Genomic DNA, 22,069 nt, shown 5'->3' with positions numbered 1-22,069 from the left:
CTGAACAGAGCTAGGAACTGGGATCTGAGAGCATCAGGCAAACTGTCCTGTCATAACCTGCAGGGCAAAGCAGGGCAAGAAAAAAAATAAATGGGTAACCACAGATGGGTTAAAATGGACCCAGTGATCGGGGGCAGCACTGGATGGTGTTAATGGTGGGCTGGTTTTGTTGCTCGCTGCCAGAAGGGTGGCGGAGCAGGAGGCTAACAGATCTCCTGGTGCTGAGCCTTCAGCTGCGGCCGTGGTCTCGGTTTGGGGCTCATAACCAGGCTCTGGAGCTGCCCCACATCTTTTACAGCTGCAGCACCAGGCTCGGTGGTGGTGCTCCCTGTGGTTTAGCAGCTCCCCATCCACCTTGTGCCCAGAGAACGGGTGAAGAAGCCCTTTTCCTAACACACCTGAGGTTCACTCCCAACTGGGCAAACTGGGAGCGGTGTGTCCCAGTGTGTCCCAGCGGGTCCCTTCTCCCTGCCCACTCCTGGCTCAGACACAAGCTCCCCGTACAGCCTGAGGAAGAGGAGGGAGGCACCGAATCGGGCTCTTTCCAACCCTTTCCAGGCTGCACTCGCAGGACGCACCCTGACAGGGATTTCCTGACAGAAACTGGCCCTGGCCTTTCCCTTCTGCAGAGCTGCCTCAGCACATCCCTTGGCGGCGCTGCTCCGCTGCTCCCCGAGTGCCACCTCGCGGGCTCCTCTTCTCTTCCTCTTCCTCCTCCTCCTCCTCCTCCGGAGGCAGGGAGCGGGGATGTCCCGCAAGCAGGCGGCCAGGGCCCGGCCCGCCGGCCGCAGGAGAGCCCCGAGCCCCTCGGCGGGCGGAGGCGGCCTCGCCAGGCAGCTCCGAGCCCTCGGCCTCAAGCTGCGGGAGGTGCCGGGCGATGGGTGAGTGCCGGGGCCGGCCTTGGGTCCCCGACCGTTGGGGGGGGTCGCTCCTTGCCCGCCCCGAGTCCCCCAAGGGGCTGTGAGGGGGTCGTGGGTCCCCCCCCGCCTGGCACCCGCTGCGCCCAATCTCGTCTCCTGCTGCCCAGGCTGTGTTTTTTCCACTTATACGCAAAGGTCATTGGTTTAATGTTGCTCTCTGTGTAGCAGCGTTTCAGAAACGCTAACATTTAGTTTCTCTCCCCTTAGCAATTGTTTGTTCCGGGCCCTTGGTGACCAGCTTGAGGGACACTCGCGAAACCACCTCAGACATCGCCAGGAGACGGTGGACTACATGGTAAAGCAGCGGGAGGAGTTCGAACCCTTTGTGGAAGATGATGTGCCCTTTGAGAAACACGGTACAGACTCTTCAAATAGAAGGGGTTGTTCCAAAATGAGGTTACATCTCCTTTGAGTACCTCTCCACTAAACCGTTTCTCATCCCTGAGCTATGCTGTGGCCACTCTCTAGATTTTAGAAACAGCAGTGCGTTTACTTTTATCTTTGTTATCTTTCTGTAGAAAGATGAGCTATTAAACTTCTCCTGGAACTTGTTTGAATGTAGGAAGAACTCGGAGAAGGAAAGAAAAAGAAAGTCTAGACTTAATAATTTGGTGTTTCCAAAAGGAACTTGAGAAAATGAAGTTTTCTCAAAACTTCAAGTGTTCAAGGGTGAGCAGTGGGTGTTCCATGGTTGATTTCCGTGGATTTCTTTTTCTCCTTGACACTTGTTTTTTCATAGTGTTAACCCAGGGGAAGATGGAAAGCAGAGACCAGCGCAGCCTTTGTTCTAACAGCTTTGGGTTTGTGCCAGCTGACATGCAGGTGCTGCGTGAAAGTAGCCTGGTCGTTCAGCACATGGCACCTACCTTCAGAGCTTTACACAGAACTGATGGCCTTGCATAATCAAAGGGTGTACTGTGCTTTTGGAGGTTTCTGTGGCCATTTAAGTCTTAGTAACCTCCGTTGCTACCAGATTCTTGCCTCTACGGTTACCATTTAATAGCTGGGATTTCCTTTCCAAAATTTCTTAGGCCCTTGTTGAAATTTATTTACTTGCTAAACCTCCGGTGCTTTTTGAAGTCTCAGAAACCAGTTCTCCATCTTTTCTGAATGTTTGTTTTCCTTCAGTTACCAACTTGGCAAAGCCGGGTACCTTTGCTGGCAACGATGCTATTGTGGCCTTTGCAAGGAACAATCAAATGAATGTGGTTATTCATCAGCTTAATGCTCCACTGTGGCAGGTGAGAAACAAAACTTCCATATTTTGGCCTAATTTTTAGCTGATGGATACAAACAGCATTGAAACTCTCCAATCTGTTCACAGAGAACAAATGTAGTGGTTGGCAGTACATCCAAACCAGGATTGTTTCTTGACATTTTTTATGAGGGTAGTAGAGGGTTTAAGGGCTAAGCTGAATTCACAGAGTACCAGTGAACTATGTAGGTGAAACAGGGCAGTAAAGAAAAAAAGACCAGGTAAAAGCTGTAGGTGGTGTCTTTGGAAACATTTGAAACAGTGTTAGATGGATTCTGAACCCGAATAAGTTTAAACCTGTATCTATGTGGCAGCAATGTGCAGTAAAGCAGCTCACCTATGTATTAAAAAAAAAAAATAATCAACTGCTTAACCTGCAAGAGAGAACAGAGGTAATGGAGGTAATGACCCTGCAGGAGAGGTCATGGAGGTGCTGTTCATGTGTTGTTGCTGTTTTGAACCAAATACTCACCTCAGTGCACTGAACTCTTATCGAACTTTTTGCACATCCTCTCAAAAAACTCAACCTCCTTTTTCCCATTCATTGACCTTTCCTGGGCTGTAAATACCACGTTTGTGATGAGGTTCCATTTTGTGTGCCTGAGTAGAATTTTGTTAGTGAGGGTGCGTCATGAAAATGGCATAAGTAGAGAGAGCTGTCAATAATTGTAATGTACAGAGTCCCCTGCCCACACAGAGGGGATCACAACATGGGGACAGTCTTACCAAGTTGCTAATTTTCCATATTCTACATCCTTTTTTTTTTTTTGAGCCCCACCAGCATTTTGGAAAGACTAGATTACAAAGAGAGCATTTCCAGAGAAGCAGATCAGCAAGATGCTTTAAGCAGATGGTGTGAAGCTCTCTGTTGGTCTCAACTCTAAAGCAGATGGTGAATTATCCTTTAATTTTAAGAGAGCCACTGGCATGTGCTGAAGCTAAGGTGGAGAACTGTGAGCAGGAGAAGTGTTTGGGACCTCCAGCTGTTTCTCAGACTGTTGGAGCTGGGCATTTCTGTGCTGACTTCTTAAGGCTTTAAGCACCCTTTACCTTTTTTTTTTTTTATGTATATTTTGATAGTGACTGCAAATATAGAGATAGAAGTTAGCACAGATGTATAGGTTATTTTGTTGGCTTTTGGGGTTACTATTCACCTTTTTCCTGTGTTTTTGCTTTTTTTTTTTTTTAACTGCAACTACCTTTTACTTGAAAGAGCACAGACAAAGAAGCTTCGGTTTCTTTGTCAGCAGTTGCCAACTTTCAGAATCTTTCAAGAGCTTCAGCATTTGTTAGATACCTATTTGGACTCTGGCAAATGAAAAATATTGATGACAGATCTTACTGAAATCCAACACAGTGAACAACTTAGTAAGATAAAAAGCAGGAGTTAAATATAACCAGGCATTGAGTTGGAATTTACGGGTGAGCAAGTGTAAAATAGATGAATGAAGAATATCTATTGTGAAATCTGAAGTTGTTAATGTAACTCAGAGTGCAGACGTAGTTGAAAGGTGACTTGGTGTAAATTCTGTAAGTTGGGAAAAGACGTAAAAGGATTGGGAAACTTTGGAGCCCTAAAGCAAACTTTTTTATTGTTTGCTTACTGTCGTCTTCTCCAGCAAGGGTGTCAGATCTTTGAACTCTGGCTCGACAGGTAAGCAAAGGAGATTTTCAGGTGTGTAATTTTCTGCATTCCTTGCAGGAGTTGAAATGCTGCTGGCTTTTAGCTAATAGCTTGAGACCCTTATGATTGGGGTAGGAATTGTTCTTGCATCAGTATAGATAATATCCACAGCGAGAATTCTCTTACGGAAGCCGCTGTAATTGATGCTGACAAAGCAAAGGAACATCTGTGCTCCTGAGTGGAGTTAATAAATTTTCATGGTTTGGCTTTATTGGTCTTTCTTTTAAAAGCAAAAAATGTCAGCTTCGAATGTGAATCATTAAAACACCGTCTTGTCACAACAGCAGAACAAAACTTATTCTGGGTGAGGGTTTCCACTGTGGTCCTGATGTGACCAGACTCATGTTCCTCATATTTGAGGGGAAAAAGGCATTGTTTATTGAATGGAGGCTGTTGCTGAAAATGGGGCTGGAAGAGATGATCAGAAAATTGTATAAAACTTAGGAAATCACTTTGAGCTTAGCCCTGAAGTATTTTCATATCATGTTTTGTTTGTAATGATGTAACTTCTGTGAACTGACCCAGTGCTGTTTATCTTATCCTTGAGACAGAAGTTCTGTTGATACTGTAGGCACATCTGGATTATTAGGTCAACACTTCCTGTGTAAAGATACTCCAGTAGCTACGTACTTTGCTTCCTAGCACAGTGTTTCTCATTGCTTCAAAAAATAATACTAAGAAAAATCCGATGCTGAAGTTAAGGCCAAATCCTCATTTGTGGTCTGCTTGGTTCAATTAGATTCGAGGCACAGACAAAAACAACGCGAGGGAGCTGCACATTGCATATCGGTATGGAGAGCACTATGACAGCGTGAGGAGAATCAACGATGACTCAGAAGCTCCAGCATATCTTCAGATGGAGGTTGGTTACGACAGAATGACCTGAGATGGCTGTGGGGATAAATAACAGCTGACTGTTACGGGTTGATTTGCTTTCTCACTTGCATTGCGATCGAGAGAAGAATTTGGTCCCTGTCTCATGTGGGGATAGAAAAATTCCTAACGTGATTGTAATTAGTACTGCCTGCTCTCTTGAGACCGTATGTGAAGTGCTTAAATTACTGGGCTGGAAATCAGCCTTGAATGTGATGCAGTGATACGGGCTGTAGAAGTCTTGAAGGAACCCCATCTAAATTACATACTCATTACCTCAAATGCAAAAACAAACAGGAGGGAGGGAACGGATGGAAAGGCAACGGCCGGATACAATAATTCTCTTAATATCTCACTTTTTCCTGTTAAGGAATAAGCTGTGCTGTCTTCAAAGTTCTATGCACACATTTGTATGATGTGTGATATTGTAAGAAAATGAATACTTCATTTAAAAAGCCAGTGATTGTTGGTGTACATGATCTCGTACTATGAGAGTTTGCTTGACAGTGTATGAATTGTGGAAAATGGTTCCAGAGCAAACAGAAGTTACACAATATCCAGAGCTCTTTGATACAGGATGTTTCTGAGAAATTTGTGCCAAAATTAAATCTATGTTAATGGCAGATTTTTAAAAAAATTGTGTATGATGAAATAACTGTACGCTTTGCTTTTCCTTTAGATGCTTTCCAAAAGTGAGGCAAATGAGGAGGAAATGAAGCCAGAGAAGAGTGGCTCTGAAGATGAGACTGAAGTTGAAAAGGAAGCTGCTATACAAAAAGTGTGCAGTGCAACTGGATGTTCAGTAAGTATTGAGTACCCTTTCTTCCTTAAGAAAAATTCCAGAGAGTGTTTGTCCTGAACAATTTCATTACTACAGCCACAAATTGGAATGCATTTTGTCCTAGACTCAAATGCATACTGTGTGTGAATATTGAACAGTTTTGTAAGGTTTGTCTTGCAGTCTCTCAAGAAAATTTGCTTTGAAATTTTACAGAGTTTGTTTCACAAACTGTCGAGTCATTCAGGATGTTTGGTTTTAGCTGTGGTCATTAGATAACCTGTGTGGTTACTGCAGGTTGTACTGTGCAAATGCAGAGAATGAAAAGGATCAAGAGTGAAACAGTTATACTGAAATAGTATAGTCTTTTTTCCTGGGATCTTCGAGATTTTGAAGTTTTTTTCCCTCACCTTCTTGAGAAATGGAGTATGGGCTGATTGGAGGCCATGAAAGCAGACAGCAGCCCCCTCCTAGTGGTGCATGTGGTTGCTGAAGAGGTGTCTGTATGTCACTGGTTGGAACTCTCTAATGTTATCTTTCTCTTGGACAGGACATTGAGTTAGTAAGCCAGGTTCTGAAAGTGGAAGACTACAACGTAGATTCTGCAATATTTGCCATCCTTCAAGTAAAGGAAATGGAAGGAATTGGTAAGTACGTGGACTTTGTCACTTGCTAACTTCAGACAGCATTCTTCTGAGGCATCGTTCACTGTAAACAGCAGTTCAACAGGGACAGTAGCAGTGGAAGCTTCCTGTTGGCTGTGCTGCTGCCTCAGCTTTTCTGTGCTCGGGAAGGTTATGAGGGCAGATTTTGTGCACCTGTGGAGCCTTGCAGTAACAGTGCCTGTTGTGAGACTGACCTGACACTGTTGAAGGCACTGAGCTAAGTTCATATGAGCCACTGAGCATACCATATCCTAATTTATCTGTTTTGCATTTGTTCTGCCCTACTGTCTTGAAAACTCCATGTAAGATTAGTAATCCCTGGAGCCGTTCTGCGGCCTCCTCACCAGATAACTCAGGTTTACCAGTATCTCAGAGCATGTTCCGTCCTAGATCTGTTCTCTGGAGAACCTGAAGTACAGGTGTAGCCTAGTTCTTGAGCACTAGAGTCCCTGGCTTTTCCCTTGGTTGCCTGTGACATAGGGTCCTCCCTGTGAAGTTACAAGCAGACATTACTAGACCTTTACACTGAAGTTCTGTAAAATAACAGCATGCCACTGGATTAGTGTGGAGTGTCCCCTTTCCACATTCCAGCAGATGAAGAATATGTTGTCCTATGTGAGCAGACAGAAGAGGCTACTGAACTTTGTCTTTTTCCCTACTCAATCCAGCTTCCAAAAAAAACAGTTCCAGAAAGCCTGGAAGAAGGAATTGGCTGACACAGAGACAGCTTCTGTGTATAGAGTGTCTGAGAAAAAACTCTGTTGTTGGTAGGTGCTGAGGAGCAGCGCGATCCTCAGAGCAAAGGTCAGAAATCATGCACCTCAGCCCTGTTGGAAGATAACAGAAGTGGTTCAAGAATCTGCGGAAATCAGAGTTCGCATCGAGATGAAATAGAAAACCACAAAGGACTGGCTAAATCTAGTGAAAATAGTCAATCCAGCAAAAACGCAAAGGTATGTGAAGGGTGGTTTGACAGTGATATGTGGACATGCTTTAAAGATTAGAGCAGTTCTTTACCAACAATTGTTCTCTTGTTTGAAGTAAAAAGTGCTTCCACTTACTGGATTTTGTAGCTGCTACAGTTGTGACTTTCCTCCAAGTCAAGTGTTTATTAGTGACGTACAGCACTTTTTCTAAAGTGCACAAAGTTCAGATAGTCTGGAATAAAAATTTTCTGGCAGCTGCTTTGGTATCTGCTTGTCTCCCTTCCAGTGTGCTATTTTTCCCCAGCTGGGCAGTAAATGGCTGTTTTCAACTTTGTTTTCATTCTTCCCTTTTCAGGTATCAAAAAAACAAAAGAAGGAACAGCAACGACTGGAGAAAAAGAAGAGACAGGAAGAAAGGCACCGACAAAAGGTCTTGGCCAACAAAAGTAACTGTGCAGATAGCAACAGGAGAGAGACGGACTTGGATAACCAGATCACCTTGGTGAAGGCCATGACAGCTCTAAACATATGACTGATTGTTCTGAGCATTCTGGAGAGAAAAGCAAAGGAACTGATCGAGACAAAACTCCTCTTAAGCAAATTTCCAAGCACGCACTGTCATCTGGAAATCAATTTCTGCAGAAACCTCTGAGCACATAAGAACTTTGTTTCTTCAATTGCAGGGCAGTTACTCAGTAATTCTACATCAACCTGTGTGAGAGAAGAGAGCTTTAAACTTAACAAATAAGTAGAGGTTTATTTTTGTTCTTATGGAGTTAGGTTAAGGTGAGAACCTTTTCCTCACAGCAATGCCAGACTTGCTTTGAGATCTCTTGATATGCTTAGATTTGTTATAGCAACTTTGTGCTTAGTTATGCTTAGAGGAGATTTATTTTACCTTACTGTCAGGGAAAGCGTTAACAGTTCTCAACTCAGGAACACACATTTTTTTTTTTTCTATTTAAATTTGAAAAGCAAGGGAACAGAGGAACAGAATCCTTCCGAAAACTAAGTGTTAGCCAACACTATCAAACATAATATTCCTGTTTTCTTTCTCATCCAAGAGAATTAAACCAGTGGGCTCCTGGGACTGCAGAGCCATTTCTTCTGATCTATAAAGTCTACTGAGGTAGCAATATGATACTCTACAAGCAGGCATGAGATTTCTGCCGAGATTTGTTACTTGAACATCTGGAATCTCATCTCCTTTGCCATACTTTGGAGCTGTAGGGCCACTGCAGAGCTTTAGTCCAAGCCAGGAACTTGATAGTTGTTAGTCTCCAAATGAAATTTGTATAGCCAACGGATCAAGAGTTCTGGGAACAAGCTTCCAAGCAGCAGTGATCACTGCTTCACTTCACTCTTCATAAATCAAGCTTTTTCCAGAATAGGATTTTCATCTTAAATTCCTCTCGCATATGCTCACCAGGTACTGTGGAATGTATAGCTTGAATGCTGTGGTACTTTTATAGGGAATTTAGATTGAAGTGTAAGGACTGCAGGATTTGGCCCCGGGTTTATGGCTTGCAGTATTTCAGCCTCACTCAGGTTTTGGACTTGCATCAAGCACTAAGCTTTAAGAAACCATGTGCACTTACACAGAGTAAACAACAGGAGGCACTTCATCAGCCAGGGCAGAGATGAAATACATTTTTACAAATAAGGAACATTGTTGTTTTTCTTCAGTACATTCTTTGAAGTTTCCAAATCGATATGGAAATGTAAATGCCTTTTTTGACTGAAATGCCAAAACCTGAGGTAGTATTTCTTCATATGCTCTGCTACTGTTCTTAATAGAGCATTTGAACAACAAAAAGGAAGGAGCTGTACTTTAAATACTGATGGTGTAGGCGAACAGGCTTGAATGCTTGTTAAAAAGTTACTTTGGTTCCTGTAAAGAGCTTGGCAGAAATAAAAAGAAATATAAAACAGCTCCTATGCTTTATGGAGGGACAGTGTCTGGGAAGTGAAGAAGCATTATTACGTGCTGCTGTAAGTGCCTGTGGTAGGCATTAGAAATTACTGTAGAGGGAAATCTGAATAGTATTTGGTAGGTAGGAGAACATGGATGAGCCCTGAATTTTCATTGTTGTTTCAAAATCAGTAAAACCCATTTTATGCTAACCATTAGATGACCTGTTAGCAACATTACTTCTGGAATTCTCTTTCCCACCTGACTTTTACAAAAGTGGAAAGAATGGAAAGCTTCAGTGGGACAAAGTGCAAGTCACTTCACCAGTGTGATGAGACTGGAAGGCAGCAGGCATGTCAAGGTAGTTCAGGTAAGTGTATCACCATTGTTTTACCCAGCCATGGAGGGATGTTTTTGGTTTTTTGGTTATTTACCAACAGTCGTGCCTCATCTGCAATACTTGGATAGCAAAGAAAGTCAGCCATGTTATCCACATGTGCAGCTGCGTTCTGGAAGGTGCCTTCATCTTCTGTTGGGTATTGCTGAAACTACACAAGAGTTTTCTTTCCCTTTCCTTTTTTAAATGCTCAGTGGGGCATGCGCTTCTGTTATCAAACCAAATCCCCAGTTTTGGGTATTGAGTGCAATAAAGGTTGTAAAGAACACCGAATAATCCTAGAATCATTAATGTTGGAAAAGCCCTCCAAGATCATCTGGTCCAGCCATCCCCCTACCACCAATGTCACCCACCAAACCATGTCCCCAAGCACCACGTCCAACCTTTCCTTAAACACCCCCAGGGACGGGGACTCCACCACCTCCCTGGGCAACCCATCCCAGTGTCTGACTGCTCTTTGTGAGCAGAAATGTCTCCTCATTTCCAACCTGAACCTCCCCTGGCACAACTTGAGGCCATTCCCTCTGGTCCTACCACTAGTTAGCTGTGAGAAGAGGCTGACTCCCAGCTCCCCACACCTTCCTTTCAGGCAGTTGCAGAGAGCAATAAGCTCTGCCCTGAGCCTCCTCCAAAGCAACCAGGATGCCGTTGGCCTTCTTGGCCACCTGGGCACACTGCTGGCTCAAGTTCAGGTGAGCGTCAACCAACACCCCCAGGTCCCTTTCCCTGCACAGCTTTCCAGCCACTCTGCCCCCAGCCTGTAGTGCTGCATGGGGTTGCTGTGCCCCAAGTGCAGGACCCGGCCCTTGGCCATGTTGAACCTCATCCCATGGCCTCTGCCCATCGACCCATCCTGCCCAGGTCCCTCTGCACCCTTGGGTGTGCCAGCCAAGCTGGATGAATGGTGTTTTGGGGGAAGTGTGGGTTAAAAGCAAAACTTCCAGATTATTTTAATGCATCTGCATCTCTTCATTTTGTTAATAGGCAGGAAAGGTTGGGCATTGAGTAGTCGTGACCAGAACCGTTTCTGTGGATGCACACTGGCTACTGAGGCACACGCTCACCTGTCAGCTTTCGTGGTGTTTGGAAACTTTGACAAAGGTGGGCAAATTAGGTCATTAATATGATCTTATTAAGGCAATGTGTGCACGTGTCACTCTGTGGATGAACCTTGCTGGTACCTGGAGCACAGCCTGTGTGCACACACAAACCTTAGAGGGCAGCATTGACTTAATCAGCTCTATCCCAGCTCGTTTCTTTCTCATCTTCCCTTTTTGATAGAAATGTGTTGTTCACTTTTCTGACTGAGGAGAAGCTTAGATATAACTTGAAGAAATCCTCTCTCTAACAGTGGAAAGCCATTGAGTGACCCTAGGAAAAAAAAAAAAAAATATATATATATATATATATATATATATATAAAAATAACAACCTTGTAGAAAAACTATTAAAATTATAACCTCGTAGAATCACAGAGCTATCTAGGTTGGAAAAGACCTTCGAGATCAACTCTAACCATCAGCCTGACCCACCAAGTCCCACCACCAAACTGCATCCCATAGTGCCCCTACAGAGTTCTGCACCCCACAGAGGGTGCAACCCCACAGAGGGGTGCCAAATTGAGCACAGTCTTTGAGGCCAAAGGCAGCATGGAGGCGCTTCCACCTCCCAGGTGTGATGAGCAGCTGGCCCTTGTTCATTAGGGCTAATTGCTGCTGCCATGCACCTCCTGGGGGACCTGCCTCATTCCAGAACCCTGTGAGGACATACTCAAAATGGGGGTGCAAGAAGGAGCCAACTTGAAACCCCTGTGATGCTGGAGGAGCTGCTGGCAGTGCCCGGTGCCCTAGTAAGTGCTAATTGCTTAAGGAGTCAATTTGTGAGCAGGAAGGGGACAGTTTGCACCCGTGGTCTGGTCGCTCTGGGGTGCTGGACCTATTGGGTCTCTGGGGAGAGCTACAGGTTTCCCACCCACCCAGGCACTGAGTCTTAAAACAGGAAAACACATTAGAAATTGTAGAAATTGCATTTAGAAATTGTCTTTGAAACTTATTTTTATTTGAAGAAATCTTTTTTTTTTTTTTTTCATGATGTATTGAGTTACGAGGAGTGGGTGGGCTTTCCTTGTGCGCAGGTTCAGGGTCCAGCCTCCAAATGACATTTTGGTGCAGTGGGGGCCAGAGCTGTGCCTTACTCCATCTCACTGCAGGAGAAGAAACCAATTTAGAGCATTTCTATCCGATTTCAAGGCTGGCTTCTTTAGCAGCTGGGACTTGAGCCCTTGCACCGAAGGTTTAAGTAATTTTTGTAGCTTTTGTTGTAGGTCCAGAGGGTCCTCTTGAAGCACTCTGCTGCTGCCTTGTCACACTCACAGGCTATTTTTTGGCAGGTAGTCCCAGCTCCTTGGGGGGGGAGGGGGGGAGAAAAAGGAGCAAGAGTTGGAGGTTATCTTTTGAATCATTCCCACTGGCATACGTAGCTGTCAACTCCGGGTAGTCAGCCTTCCTGCCACCATCCTACCCCGGTGCACAGAGTGGCTACAAACCAAGCATGACCCCAGGGGGAGGTTTTAATTTCCTTTACATCTAGTTCTGTATAGATACTTGTCCCAATCATGAGGACGTGCTTCTTTTTGATTCGCCCCCCCCCCCCCCCCCAAAATGGCAGTGTTTGCTCTGGGTGGATGGGAGGACGATCAGGAAATTGGGGTGACAGCACCACGTCCCCATCCAAGTCAGGTCACCTTAAGTGTTCTGCATCCAGCTTGGTCACGTCGTTATCTGTCCCCTACAGAAGGGCAACCCCCATCCTTTGGGAGGTCTCCTAGCTCTAAACTTCACCGTTATTTGCGTTATTCCTGGCACCTTTCCCCTCTTTCCACCCCCTCCAGGTTGATCTAAAGGACACCAAGGAAAAGAGGTTCCCCGAGAGTGTGGCTTTGGCCTCGCGCTGCCTCTTACCGCAGACAATATGGTTTCCATGGATAGAGTATTTGTAATGGACCAGGACAGGATTACAGCCAGGGGATAACAATTTCAACCTGCCGTAGCAGCAGTCGTGGGCATGGCAGCACCTGGTATCACAAAAGGCACCGTGCCATCAGGGGAACAGCGGGGAGATCACTGCAGCGGCTACCACCCGGTGGTTCCTGCAGTGCCTGCTCCAGCTGCACCCCCTTTGAGCTTTGGGAGGAGAAGAGGGCTGGAAGCATCCTCTCCATCTCCCCCAGCTCCTCACTCACCAGTCTGTCGCATCCAGAGGTTGCTTGCCTCCCCCCAAGCCGCAGTAGCAGCCGTAGCCATTGTACGCCAGCGGGTTCTTGCCCGTCTTCAGCTTGATCATCTTACCAAACTGAAACGCGTTGCCATCCACATCCACAGGGACCAGCCCTACGACTGGAGACCTGCCGTTAGGAGCACCAGAACAAAGCCCCCACCCCACCATCCACCCCAAAACCACCCAAATTTTGGTGCATTTAGGGAAGCTGTTATCACCCTGATGCCTCCAGGCGGTACTTACGGCAGACGAGGAGCACCAAGAGCTTCATGGTTGGTGGCGAGCAGCTCTGGAGTGGGGTGAGCCTTCGGGTCCTGCACCTTAGGGTGCGCTCAGCTGCACCTCTTATAGCCAACGCGTGCCCGCTCAGCCTGGCTCCTCCTCTGTTGTCTCCACAGCAGGCAAATATTGACAGTCCTCGCCGCATCGGTCCCGTTACGTGTGCAAGCTGCTCTCCTCTTGGATGGGGGCCTGCTCGGATGCAAATCCCTTTCTCGGAAAAGTCGGGGCGCCCTTTGATGGGAGGTTTGGGTGGACTGGGATGAGTTGGGTCAAGCCTGTGCACAGCTCCGGGTATCTCAGCGCCCTGAACAAAATGGGAAAACTCGAGGGAAAAGAGCAACAATATGGTTTCTGGATGGCTGTTAGGTTTTTTTGATGTCTCGGTTAGAAAGCTCCATGCTGTGTCTTGCTGGTAGCCATAATGACTCGCTTGGGCAGGGAAAAAACACAACCAGTGCAAAGCATCCCCCTCCCCTGTTTTTTTGTGCAACTGGGAGCTTGCTGGTGCCCAGATGCCCCTTGCCAGATCAGCCTCCAGGCAAGGAAAAAAAAATGTGAGTGGTATATAATGGAAGGCTGATAAAGGGGGTGATGGTGTCATTGGCTTGGAGGGAATCTTTAATTAGGTGATGCCCAAAGACCATTTTAGCCATTTTTTCTGGTGCAGAGGTCTCAGGTGCCTAGTGCCGTGTGCCTCGCAGAGCACTTTGCCAGAAACCCCGGCACTGAGACAGGGAGAGGAAATCCCCTGTCACTGAAACTGAGACAGGGAACGAGGATGTGGCTGCGTGGATATCAGAGGGATGGTGAGAAAAAGGAACTGGGCTCAGGGCCTCAGCAACTCTCTCTTCCCCGCCTGGTACTTGTCTTCCCCCCCAGATGAGGCTGGGCCTTGCTCATGGGGTTTTTGCCCCTCCGGCAGCACCACAGTCTTGGCTTTTGCTGAATTTACACACATTTACACAAAGTTGCCTCTTTTCACACCGTGCACCAATTCCAGCACTGCCTCCAGCACTTTTGCACCCCATTTATTGCACCTGAGGTAACAGAGCAGCCCCTGGAGCCCGAAATGAGCTGATCTGTACAGCCAGATGTCCGAGCAGGAAAATACATAGAAAGTTAAAATTAATCCAGAATTTAAATAGAGAGCGAGCGTGTTTCGGCTCATCCTGGTGTGCAATCTGTCTGCTTGAGCGCCCCTGTCCCATCTCGGCAAGGATTTGATCCTTGATTTATGCCCTGCAAACAGCAGCTGCTTGGCACGGGGCTGCGCTCTCCTTCCTGGTGGGTGCTCGTCCACCCCCCAGGCTAAACACCGGGCGCCTGGTTCACAGCTGGAGGGAAACCTTTCTGGTTTGAGGGACACTTCCTTATTCGAGGGGTGCTTCCCGATTTAAGGGATACTTCCTAGTGTGATCGAGTTCAGCTCTGGGGCAAGCCGGGGTGGGAATTGCAGCTGCCAATGGCCAGGGCACAGCAGAGCATCCTCCAGCCCCAGAGAAACCCCTTTTTGTCCCCATTTTTGGGGTTGCGTTTCACTGCAGAGCCCCGTGGCAGCTTGCAGTGCTCTCCAAGTCCTCGGAGGAGGTGAGACCAGCAGAAAACCTGCATCACTGGGATGCTTGAGGCAGGAGGAAGCAGCCACAGCCTAAGCTGCCTTTTCCTAGGGGACGTGCTGGGGGTTGTTGCAAAATAAGGCCGAAACATTCTTTTCTGGTGAGAAAGATGTTTTGCTCTGTTCCGGGAGTTAGGCAAGCGTGAGCTCCCTGGCTGTCCCAGGGCAGCAAAGCTCATCGGCACCCAGCCCTCCTGCGGCTTTGTGCCTGTCCCCAGCCTTTCACAGCAGCTTCCAGCCCTTCTGCCTGGAGGCAACTGCAAATTTCGGGAGCCTGGAGGCTGGGGCCGAAGCCGCGTGGTTGCTGTTGAAGTAACCTTCACCCGGCAGAAATTGGCACGTGTTTTATTCCAGCAGTGCCTAAACCCTCGTGCCGTGCCTCACCTGGTGAGACCAGGCACAAGCCAGGCAAAGGCGAGCTCTGAGCCATTTGGAAACGCTGCTGCAGGATGCAAGAACCTCCTGCTGGCAGTGTTAAATCAGGGGCTGCAGGCATCGGGGATGATGTTTGAAACAGGCTCTGGGCCCTGCTGCTCGGCTCCAGTTTTAGGGTTTGGGTATTTCAGCGGGAAGCCCTGCGCACAGGTGAGTTTCTCCCCGGTGCCAGGCGTTGTCACTGGGTACGGCGGAGTCGCAGCACACAGAGGACCAAAGCTTTTTGCTCTCTGGCTTTATTTTGGAATATTTATTCTGGAATACTCAGAATATTCAAAACTATTTTATATCTTTTATTTGGAATATTTATTTTAGTTTCATTCTGCGGTGAAGCAAAGGGCTGGGGGAGCCACGACGTTTCCGTGCAGCGACTTGCGCGTGGGGAGCTGGAGCCAAAGGGGACAAATTGCCAGCTTGTGCTGGCTTCCATCATCTCGCCCTTCACTGAGACAAGGCGCAGGTGTCCCACTCCTCCCTTGTTTTTCTGAGCAGAAATATCGCATCTGTGCAGCTCTCCCTCCTCGGATCCAGTGTCCGATGACGCAGCTTCGCACGAGGGCGGCTTTCCTCCTGTCGAAGCCAAAACAAAGCCCCGAGGAAGAGGGTTGGGAAGGGCTCCTGGCGCCGTGCTGAGCCCCCCTCTGCTTACCAGCACAGAGGTGGGTTCGTGAAGGGCCTCGCTCCATCAGCAGCGCCTGCCTCGGCCCTGGCACCTGAGCAGCGCCCGGCTGCGTGCCCAGCAGAGCCGCGTCGCCCGCTCGCATTTGCAGGCTCCTCGCTGGCACCGGGTCCCCGAGCCTGCGGGGAGCGAGAGGAAGAACAGCGCGGGGATGGTGCTTGGGGGATGGCTCCAGGGTGATCCCAAAGCTCAGCCAGGGGACTTACTGCAGGCAGGACCCCCTGCCTGGGGGGCGGCGAGGCGCTGGCTCTGTCCCACGCGGCAGCGGCGTGCAGCCAGCCGGGCGTAGCAGCAGGCACGGAGCCGGCAGCACCTGCAGCGAGAAGGAGAGCCTGGCCGCAGGCGAAATGCAGCCGTGGCTGCTCTCTAACCCATCCACAATGGGCTCTGCAAGCGGGGCTTTGCATCCCCTCCTGCACCAAAACACCCAGGAGCTGCTCTGGGATGCTCTCCAGCCCCATCCTGCTTTTCCCCTGTCCTACACCAAGCCTCTTCTTAGCCCTGTGCCACCCAGAGAGCCTTTGTGCATCCTGGCTTTGGGACCACTCCTGCCCCTCCGCTGCCATCCCAGCAGTTTTAACTGTTTGTCTCTGCCTCTCTAGGGCTGAAAGAAGAGGTGAGCACTGCCTCGCTTGCCCAAAACCCTGCTGTTGCTGTACCGGTGCATTGAAGCCTTCGCTGCGTGCCCGCGGCCCCATCCCGAGTCGCAGATGTGCGCAGTCAGGTTTCCCACCGTGCTGCCCTCCAGCCCCGGGGCGAATGCAGGCGGGAGCTTTCCGTGAGCAGCGAGCATGCCTGGAGCAACCAGAAAGTGGGATTTTATGAGTTAGGTACAGAAATCTGCCTCGGACAGCTGGAGCAGGGGATGTTTTGCAGCCTGGCCGCACTCACCACAAGCAAGCAGCAGGGCGAGGACCACCAGCAGGACCTTCATCTTCCTCTTACCCGGACCAGGGAGGAGAAACAACACCACTCAGCAAACTTTCTTCTGAAATGAGGTCAAATCTTCTCAAAATTTGGAGGGAGAAAGGCAGGGGTGCCTCCTTACACCAAGGGTGTAAACACATCCTGGTGCTGCCCTGCCGCCCAGACCTCTCCCCGCTCCCGTACCGGCGCTCCTGGCACCCAGGCAGGGCTGGGCAGCCACAAGCTGTGCCTGCAGCCCCTCTGCTGAGCTTCTCCCTTTAAAAAACAGAGCGAGACGCAGCGTGCTGCCGCCTCCTTCCAGCACCCCCACCCTATTTTTGTCCCTGCAGCAGCCCCACGGGTGCCAGTGGTGGGATGAGGCTGGGGGCTGCTCACCGGGGGACGGCGACGGCTCCGGATCCCTGCTGGCTGGTGAGTGCTGCCTTCCAGCTCCCAGCTGGAAGCCCCAAAATGCCTCCTCCGGCCCCGCACGCCGTCCTGCTACGCCCCTTGGCTCGCCGGCCAAACCCATCCTCTCCTCGCAGCCCGGCCTTACGCAGCCCAGAGCCCCCCAAGCACCCTCCCGGTGCCACCCCGGGGCTCTCAGCAGCCTCCTGGTGTGCTCCCGGTGCTGTCTGCAGCTTATCAGTGCTTCCCAGGACACCCCAGTGCCCTCCCACTGTCCCCCAGTACCATCCAGAGCTTTCCAGTAAACTCGCAGTGACCCCCCGGTACTGGCTAGGGACTGCCGGGCACCCTCCTGCTGATAGTGGCTCCATAACTTTCTGGGGCTCCCCAGTCCCCTCCAGAGCCCCCGAGGACATTCCCAGTGCCCCCAGTGTTTTTTAGAGCCCCCGTTGCCTTCCTGCTGCCCCCCAGTGCTGTCTGGAGGCTCCCAGTACTCCCCCCAGTTCTTTCTGAGAGGGCACTGGAGTGCTCCAGACAGCACAGGGTGGTGGGGGGGTGTACAGGGATGTTACAGCAGGTGCTATTAAGCACTGGGGGTGTACTGGGGGGTACTGGGCAGTACTGAGGCCCATGTGCATTGTACTGGGAGGCATCAGGCGGGGACTGAGGGGCACTGGGGGGCACTGGGAGGCACTGGGAGCACACTGCCAGGTTGTAGATGGCACTGGTAAAGATATTGAGGGGCTCCAGGCAGCACCTGGGGACACTGGGGGTGTACTGGGGGGTCTCCCCCAGCACTGGGGGGTTGGTGAGTGGTTATATAAAGCCCGGGGTGGTACTGGATGTGTGCTCAGAGGCTCTGGAATGTACTGGGAGGCCACGGGGGGGTCTTTAGTCAGCACTTGGGGGGAACCAGGAGGGTGCTAGGAGGCTCTAGAGAGATCTGGGGATTGCTGGGGGGAGCACTGGTGAGCCCTATACAGCACTGAGGTGTTACTGGGAGCACTGGGAGCATGCTGTAAGGGACCCAGTGGTGCGCAGGGCACCCTCCCAGTGCCTGATGAGTGTCCACAGAGCCTGCGACGTGCTCAGGGAGGGCAACGCTGGGCATTTACAGGGCTTGTGCCCTGCCCAGCAGCAGCTCACCGAGCAAATGGGGATTTTTTAAGCCCAAGATTTATTTCCACACCGACACAAACTCAACACCGACATGGCCCAGGCAGGTAGGAGCACAGCTCAACCCGGCCGTGCAGCTCCAGGCGCAAAACCCCGTTGGGAGCAGAGGGCAAACCCGAAGCATCTCCTCCTCCTCGTGCTGTCCCCAGCCCCTGTCACCTGCACCTGTAGCGGGGGTACAGGCGGTAGCGCTTTCTGTAGCTCCCCAGGCTGCTCCTCAGGCACAGCCCCAGGCTGCGGTCGCACTCGCAGGAGAGCTGGGCGCACCAGGAGTCCCGACCTGCATGGGATCAGCTCCAATTCTCATTTTATTGTATTTGAGGGGCAAAAAACCCCTTTTCAATGCCCCCACTTACTGCAGGTGGGGCTGCCGCTGTGCCAGCTGTAGCGGTAGCGCTGCTTCTTGGCATTGCAGTCGTGGCGCTGGAGGCTGTCGTAGCAGGTGTCGTGCAGCTGGCAGCACCTGTGTAAGATTTTTAGTGTTTTTTTCCTTCCCTGCTTCCCCTATTCCCCAGGTTTGCAGCCGAAGGTGCCCGCGGGATGGTAAAATTTTGGGCAGAGTGATCTCGAGCGGGTGCTCACCTGTCCGTGGCGTCCTTGGGCCGGCCACGGCCACCCAGGCCACAGTAGCAGCCGTAGGAGGAGTAGTACAGGAAGGCGTTTCTCCCGGTCACCTTCGTGAGCATCTTCTGCAGATCCCAGAGGTTCCCCCCGGCCTGGGATGAGCCTGGGGGAAAATCAGCGGGGCTGACACCACCCCTGTGTCCCCCCGTTAAAGCAGCAGCAGCGAGGACGCCGCCTCTTTGCCATCCTCCTGGTACCCCTGTGTGGGGTCTTCTGCTGCAACCTCACCTCCTGTGACAGGGGTGACTTGTTCCCAGGGTTGGAGGGACAATTTTTAGGGTGATGTAACGAGTTTCAGAGAGGTGATGACAAAGGGAAAAGGGAAAGGAGGAAAACCCAGCAGGGCTGGCCCCCATCGCGGTGTCAGACGCTTCTGGGGCCACCCTGAGAGCCAGGACACCTACCCCAGGCAGACAGCACGGCCAGCACGAGGAGGGAGTTCATCTTTTTGGTGATTCTGGAAGAAGAACCAAACCCACATCATTTCCCCGCTGCATCAGCAAGGCTCTCACATCAGGCGGCCTCTCCTCTCTGCTCCCTCGCCCAGGGGCAGCGGCGGTGCCTGGCTGGGGATGGAGCAGGGAGGCTGGGCCCGGTGCTGCCCAGACTTTGGTGAAGAAAGGGGGAATAAAAAAGCAAAATGAAGAGAAAGCAGAAAAAGTTGGAGCCCTCAAGGGATACGGCCCCAGCCTGGTGTCTCAAAGAGCCTCTCCTCTGCTGCTCAGCCTTGATTTTTCTACCTGTGCCTCCATCCCTGCTCGCAGCACAGCTTTGGTTAAGGTAGGAAAGGGGGAAAGGGAATAAATGAAAGCGTTCCTGCATCCCTGCTTACCTCGGGGAAGCCTCTGCCACTCACAGGGCAGTGGTCAGCCTGGATCCCTTTATATAGGGCTTGCTCCCCCCTCTGCTGACCCGCTGCCGGCGGTCAGCTCGCCCCGATTTTGCTGATGGGACTTTTCAGGAAAGGAGAAGGCGCCGTCCTTCCCCTTTACAGGAATGCAACCACCCCTGGCCCCCTGGTCGGTGCTGGCAGTGATGCTGGGGAAGCAGCAGGGTTTCCCTGCACAGGGCCAGCAGGGGGAAGGCAATCCTTAAATGCTGGCAAAATAAAAAAAAAAAAAAAAGAGGCTCGCCTGTGGAAAGTACGGCGTGGTGACGGCAGCTGAAAGAGAAAATCCCTTGGTCAATAGAAATGTCAAATTTTCTTAGCGAGTAAACATCAGAGGAGGGTCTCAAACCTTCTCCCATGTTTTCCCACTTCTTTTTCCTCCTCTAAAAGCACCTTTCTGCCACGCCTTGCCTGCCCTTCAATGCACCGTTGTGGTTTGGCTCTGGGAGTGGGTTTGGGGAGCAGCCTTTTTGGCTGCACCAGGTGAAGCAGGCTCACCACAAGGAAATCATTTCGGTGGCAGACCCCAGGGAGGTTTGCTTAGCGGTGTGGATTTGTCCCCATTTCTGAACGCAGAGCGCTGGGATTCAAGCAGCTCCGCACTGGGATAGACCCAGCTGAGAGGGGAGTAGCTGAATTTTGCAGTCTGCATCATATCTCCGGCTTTTTGGGGCTGCTTTTGGTACCACGGTGCATCAGGCAGCTGGTGCAAAAGGGTCAGGAGGTGCAAGAGCTCTCACCGAGTGCCACAGCCTGGGTGCTGCTGCTGCTGCTCCGTGGTATGACAGAAACACACCACAGAGCACTTCTCGTATCTTTTATTCACATTTTTATTTTACATTTTTTTCTGGGAAATTAGATCAGAGGAGGAAGAAACTGAAAACAAACGGCGATGTGTTTTTTGGGGAGCTGGGGGACCTCCTCATCCCACACAGCCTTGCAGAGCGGAGGGCTCCAGCTCCACTCAGTGCCCAGATCACCCTCTCCTTTCCATCGTAATGAGGAAAACCACTCAAAACCCACAAACACGCTGCTCCCCCTGCCCTCTTCAGCACTGGAGCTTGCTCCCTCGGCATCTCAGTTTGAAGTAGAAGCGGTAGGACGGATTGTAGGATGGCAGAGCGCCAGCGAAGCACGACGCCACCGCCTTGTCGCACAGGCAGGTCTCTCTCTTGCACCAGATCTGCTCGTTACCTGCGGGGGACAAATGCAAAGTTCAGCGGTGGCTTTTCCAGCCCCCAAAGCTGGTGTTGGCTGTGGGAGACGCTGCGGTGGCAGGGGGGGTCTGTGGGCAGCCTCAGCACCCTGCAGGGCATTGGCCCTGCCTGCTGAACCCCGCTGGCCACTGCCACGCTGGGGAATGCAGCAAAACACCCTCTGATACTCACCACAGGTGATGTCCCCGTCGGTGACCTCAAATTGGTAGGGGGTTATCAGGGGGCTGCACTTGCTCTCTCGCAGCCTCCTGTAGCAGCAGTCATGGGCACGGCAGCAGCTGCGGGAGACACCGTGTCAGTGCCAGAGCCCTGCCCGGGCAAGGGAAGGAGCAAACGGCTTGGCAGCAGCAAAATGACTCCAGAGTGGTGCCAAAACCCCTCTCGGAGCTGCCAGCGAGGAGCTTTTGCAGGGCATTCACCTGTCAGTGGCGTCCACAGGGGTGCCTCTGCCCCCGATGCCGCAGAAGCAGCCGTACCAGCTGTAGGAGAGCAGCGCGCTCTTCCCCGTGACTGCCTTGATCATGCGCTCCAGCTCCAGAACGCTGCCACGTGCTGGCTGTAGCCCTGTGGAGGGACAGAGGGACAGGGGGACAGGGGGACAGAGGGACACGCTCACACCGGCACAGTGTTCCCCGTGCAGCACCCGCACCGTGTTGCACACCAAGCAGAGGAGTGAGTTTCACGTTGGTGATCCCGTGCACATGAACTCTTCTTGGGGTGCCAGACTCTGAGAATTCCCCAAACCACCTCTGGATTTTGTTTGCTTTTCGCAGTGACCGAATTTGGCTTTGCAGGAGCTAACAGCGGTCTCTTCACAGGCCCTGTCTCACTCGCATCCCTTGGCCATCCGCACCACATCGCCAGCATCAGCCTGGGGTTTGGCAGGTGACAACAGGCCCCAGCGCCTCTTAAAATAAATCAGCCCTACTCCAGGCATTGTGGAGAAACTGCAACGTTCAGCCAACACCTGCACACCCCAAAATGTGCCCAAAGTCTGTGGGTTTGGGTGATATTTATGCCAGGTGGACGAGATCCCAACCTCACCACCCAACTCACCGCAAGCCAGCAGCAGGGCGAGCAGCAGATTCCTCATCTCAGTGGAGAAGGGAGCCGAGGCAGCAGGCGGCGAGCAGCTCCCTGGGGCTGTTGAAG

General features: G+C 50.7%; 3 protein-coding genes and 1 long non-coding RNA gene across 5 annotated transcripts; 1 reads left to right on the top strand and 3 right to left on the bottom strand.

Moving 5' to 3' along the window:
* The first annotated feature begins 701 nt into the window (after nt 1-701).
* OTUD3 (OTU deubiquitinase 3) lies at nt 702-9,686 on the top strand. 2 transcript variants are annotated; one of them, XR_011804697.1, is made up of 9 exons: nt 702-881; nt 1,128-1,276; nt 2,049-2,161; nt 4,599-4,721; nt 5,412-5,534; nt 6,061-6,157; nt 6,947-7,128; nt 7,457-9,383; nt 9,454-9,686. XR_011804697.1 is itself a non-coding variant. In XM_021269199.4 (8 exons), the coding sequence occupies exons 1-8, from the start codon at nt 748-750 to the stop codon at nt 7,631-7,633; spliced, it is 1,098 nt and encodes a 365-aa protein (XP_021124874.4). In that variant the 5' UTR covers nt 702-747; the 3' UTR covers nt 7,634-9,686. The 2 variants fall into 2 exon arrangements, 1 of the variants encoding a protein (XP_021124874.4); XM_021269199.4 differs by having other exon boundaries at nt 7,457-9,686.
* Nucleotides 9,687-11,446: 1,760 nt separating this feature from the next.
* Nucleotides 11,447-22,035, bottom strand: LOC101794239 (uncharacterized). Its single transcript, XM_021269200.4, has 7 exons — nt 21,974-22,035; nt 21,337-21,481; nt 21,089-21,195; nt 20,756-20,894; nt 12,652-12,813; nt 12,371-12,483; nt 11,447-11,812 (listed from the first exon to the last, which is right to left on the bottom strand). The coding sequence occupies exons 1-7, from the start codon at nt 22,008-22,010 to the stop codon at nt 11,670-11,672; spliced, it is 846 nt and encodes a 281-aa protein (XP_021124875.4). The 5' UTR covers nt 22,011-22,035; the 3' UTR covers nt 11,447-11,669.
* LOC101804872 (uncharacterized) lies at nt 15,291-17,206 on the bottom strand. Its single transcript, XR_005260606.2, has 6 exons — nt 17,000-17,206; nt 16,589-16,685; nt 16,357-16,492; nt 15,904-16,010; nt 15,668-15,816; nt 15,291-15,588 (listed from the first exon to the last, which is right to left on the bottom strand). It is a non-coding gene; the product is annotated as an uncharacterized lncRNA (long non-coding RNA).
* On the bottom strand, nt 18,170-19,743 carry LOC101794061 (basic phospholipase A2 Cdr-13). The gene is made up of 5 exons (XM_021269182.4): nt 19,644-19,743; nt 19,216-19,268; nt 18,770-18,914; nt 18,544-18,650; nt 18,170-18,467 (listed from the first exon to the last, which is right to left on the bottom strand). The coding sequence occupies exons 2-5, from the start codon at nt 19,253-19,255 to the stop codon at nt 18,343-18,345; spliced, it is 417 nt and encodes a 138-aa protein (XP_021124857.4). The 5' UTR covers nt 19,256-19,268; nt 19,644-19,743; the 3' UTR covers nt 18,170-18,342.
* Nucleotides 22,036-22,069: the final 34 nt, after the last annotated feature.

This window comes from Anas platyrhynchos, chromosome 22 (genome assembly GCF_047663525.1).
Source record: "Anas platyrhynchos isolate ZD024472 breed Pekin duck chromosome 22, IASCAAS_PekinDuck_T2T, whole genome shotgun sequence".
Lineage (NCBI taxonomy): Eukaryota > Metazoa > Chordata > Aves > Anseriformes > Anatidae > Anas > Anas platyrhynchos.
This window is presented reverse-complemented; position numbering and strand designations above follow the sequence as displayed.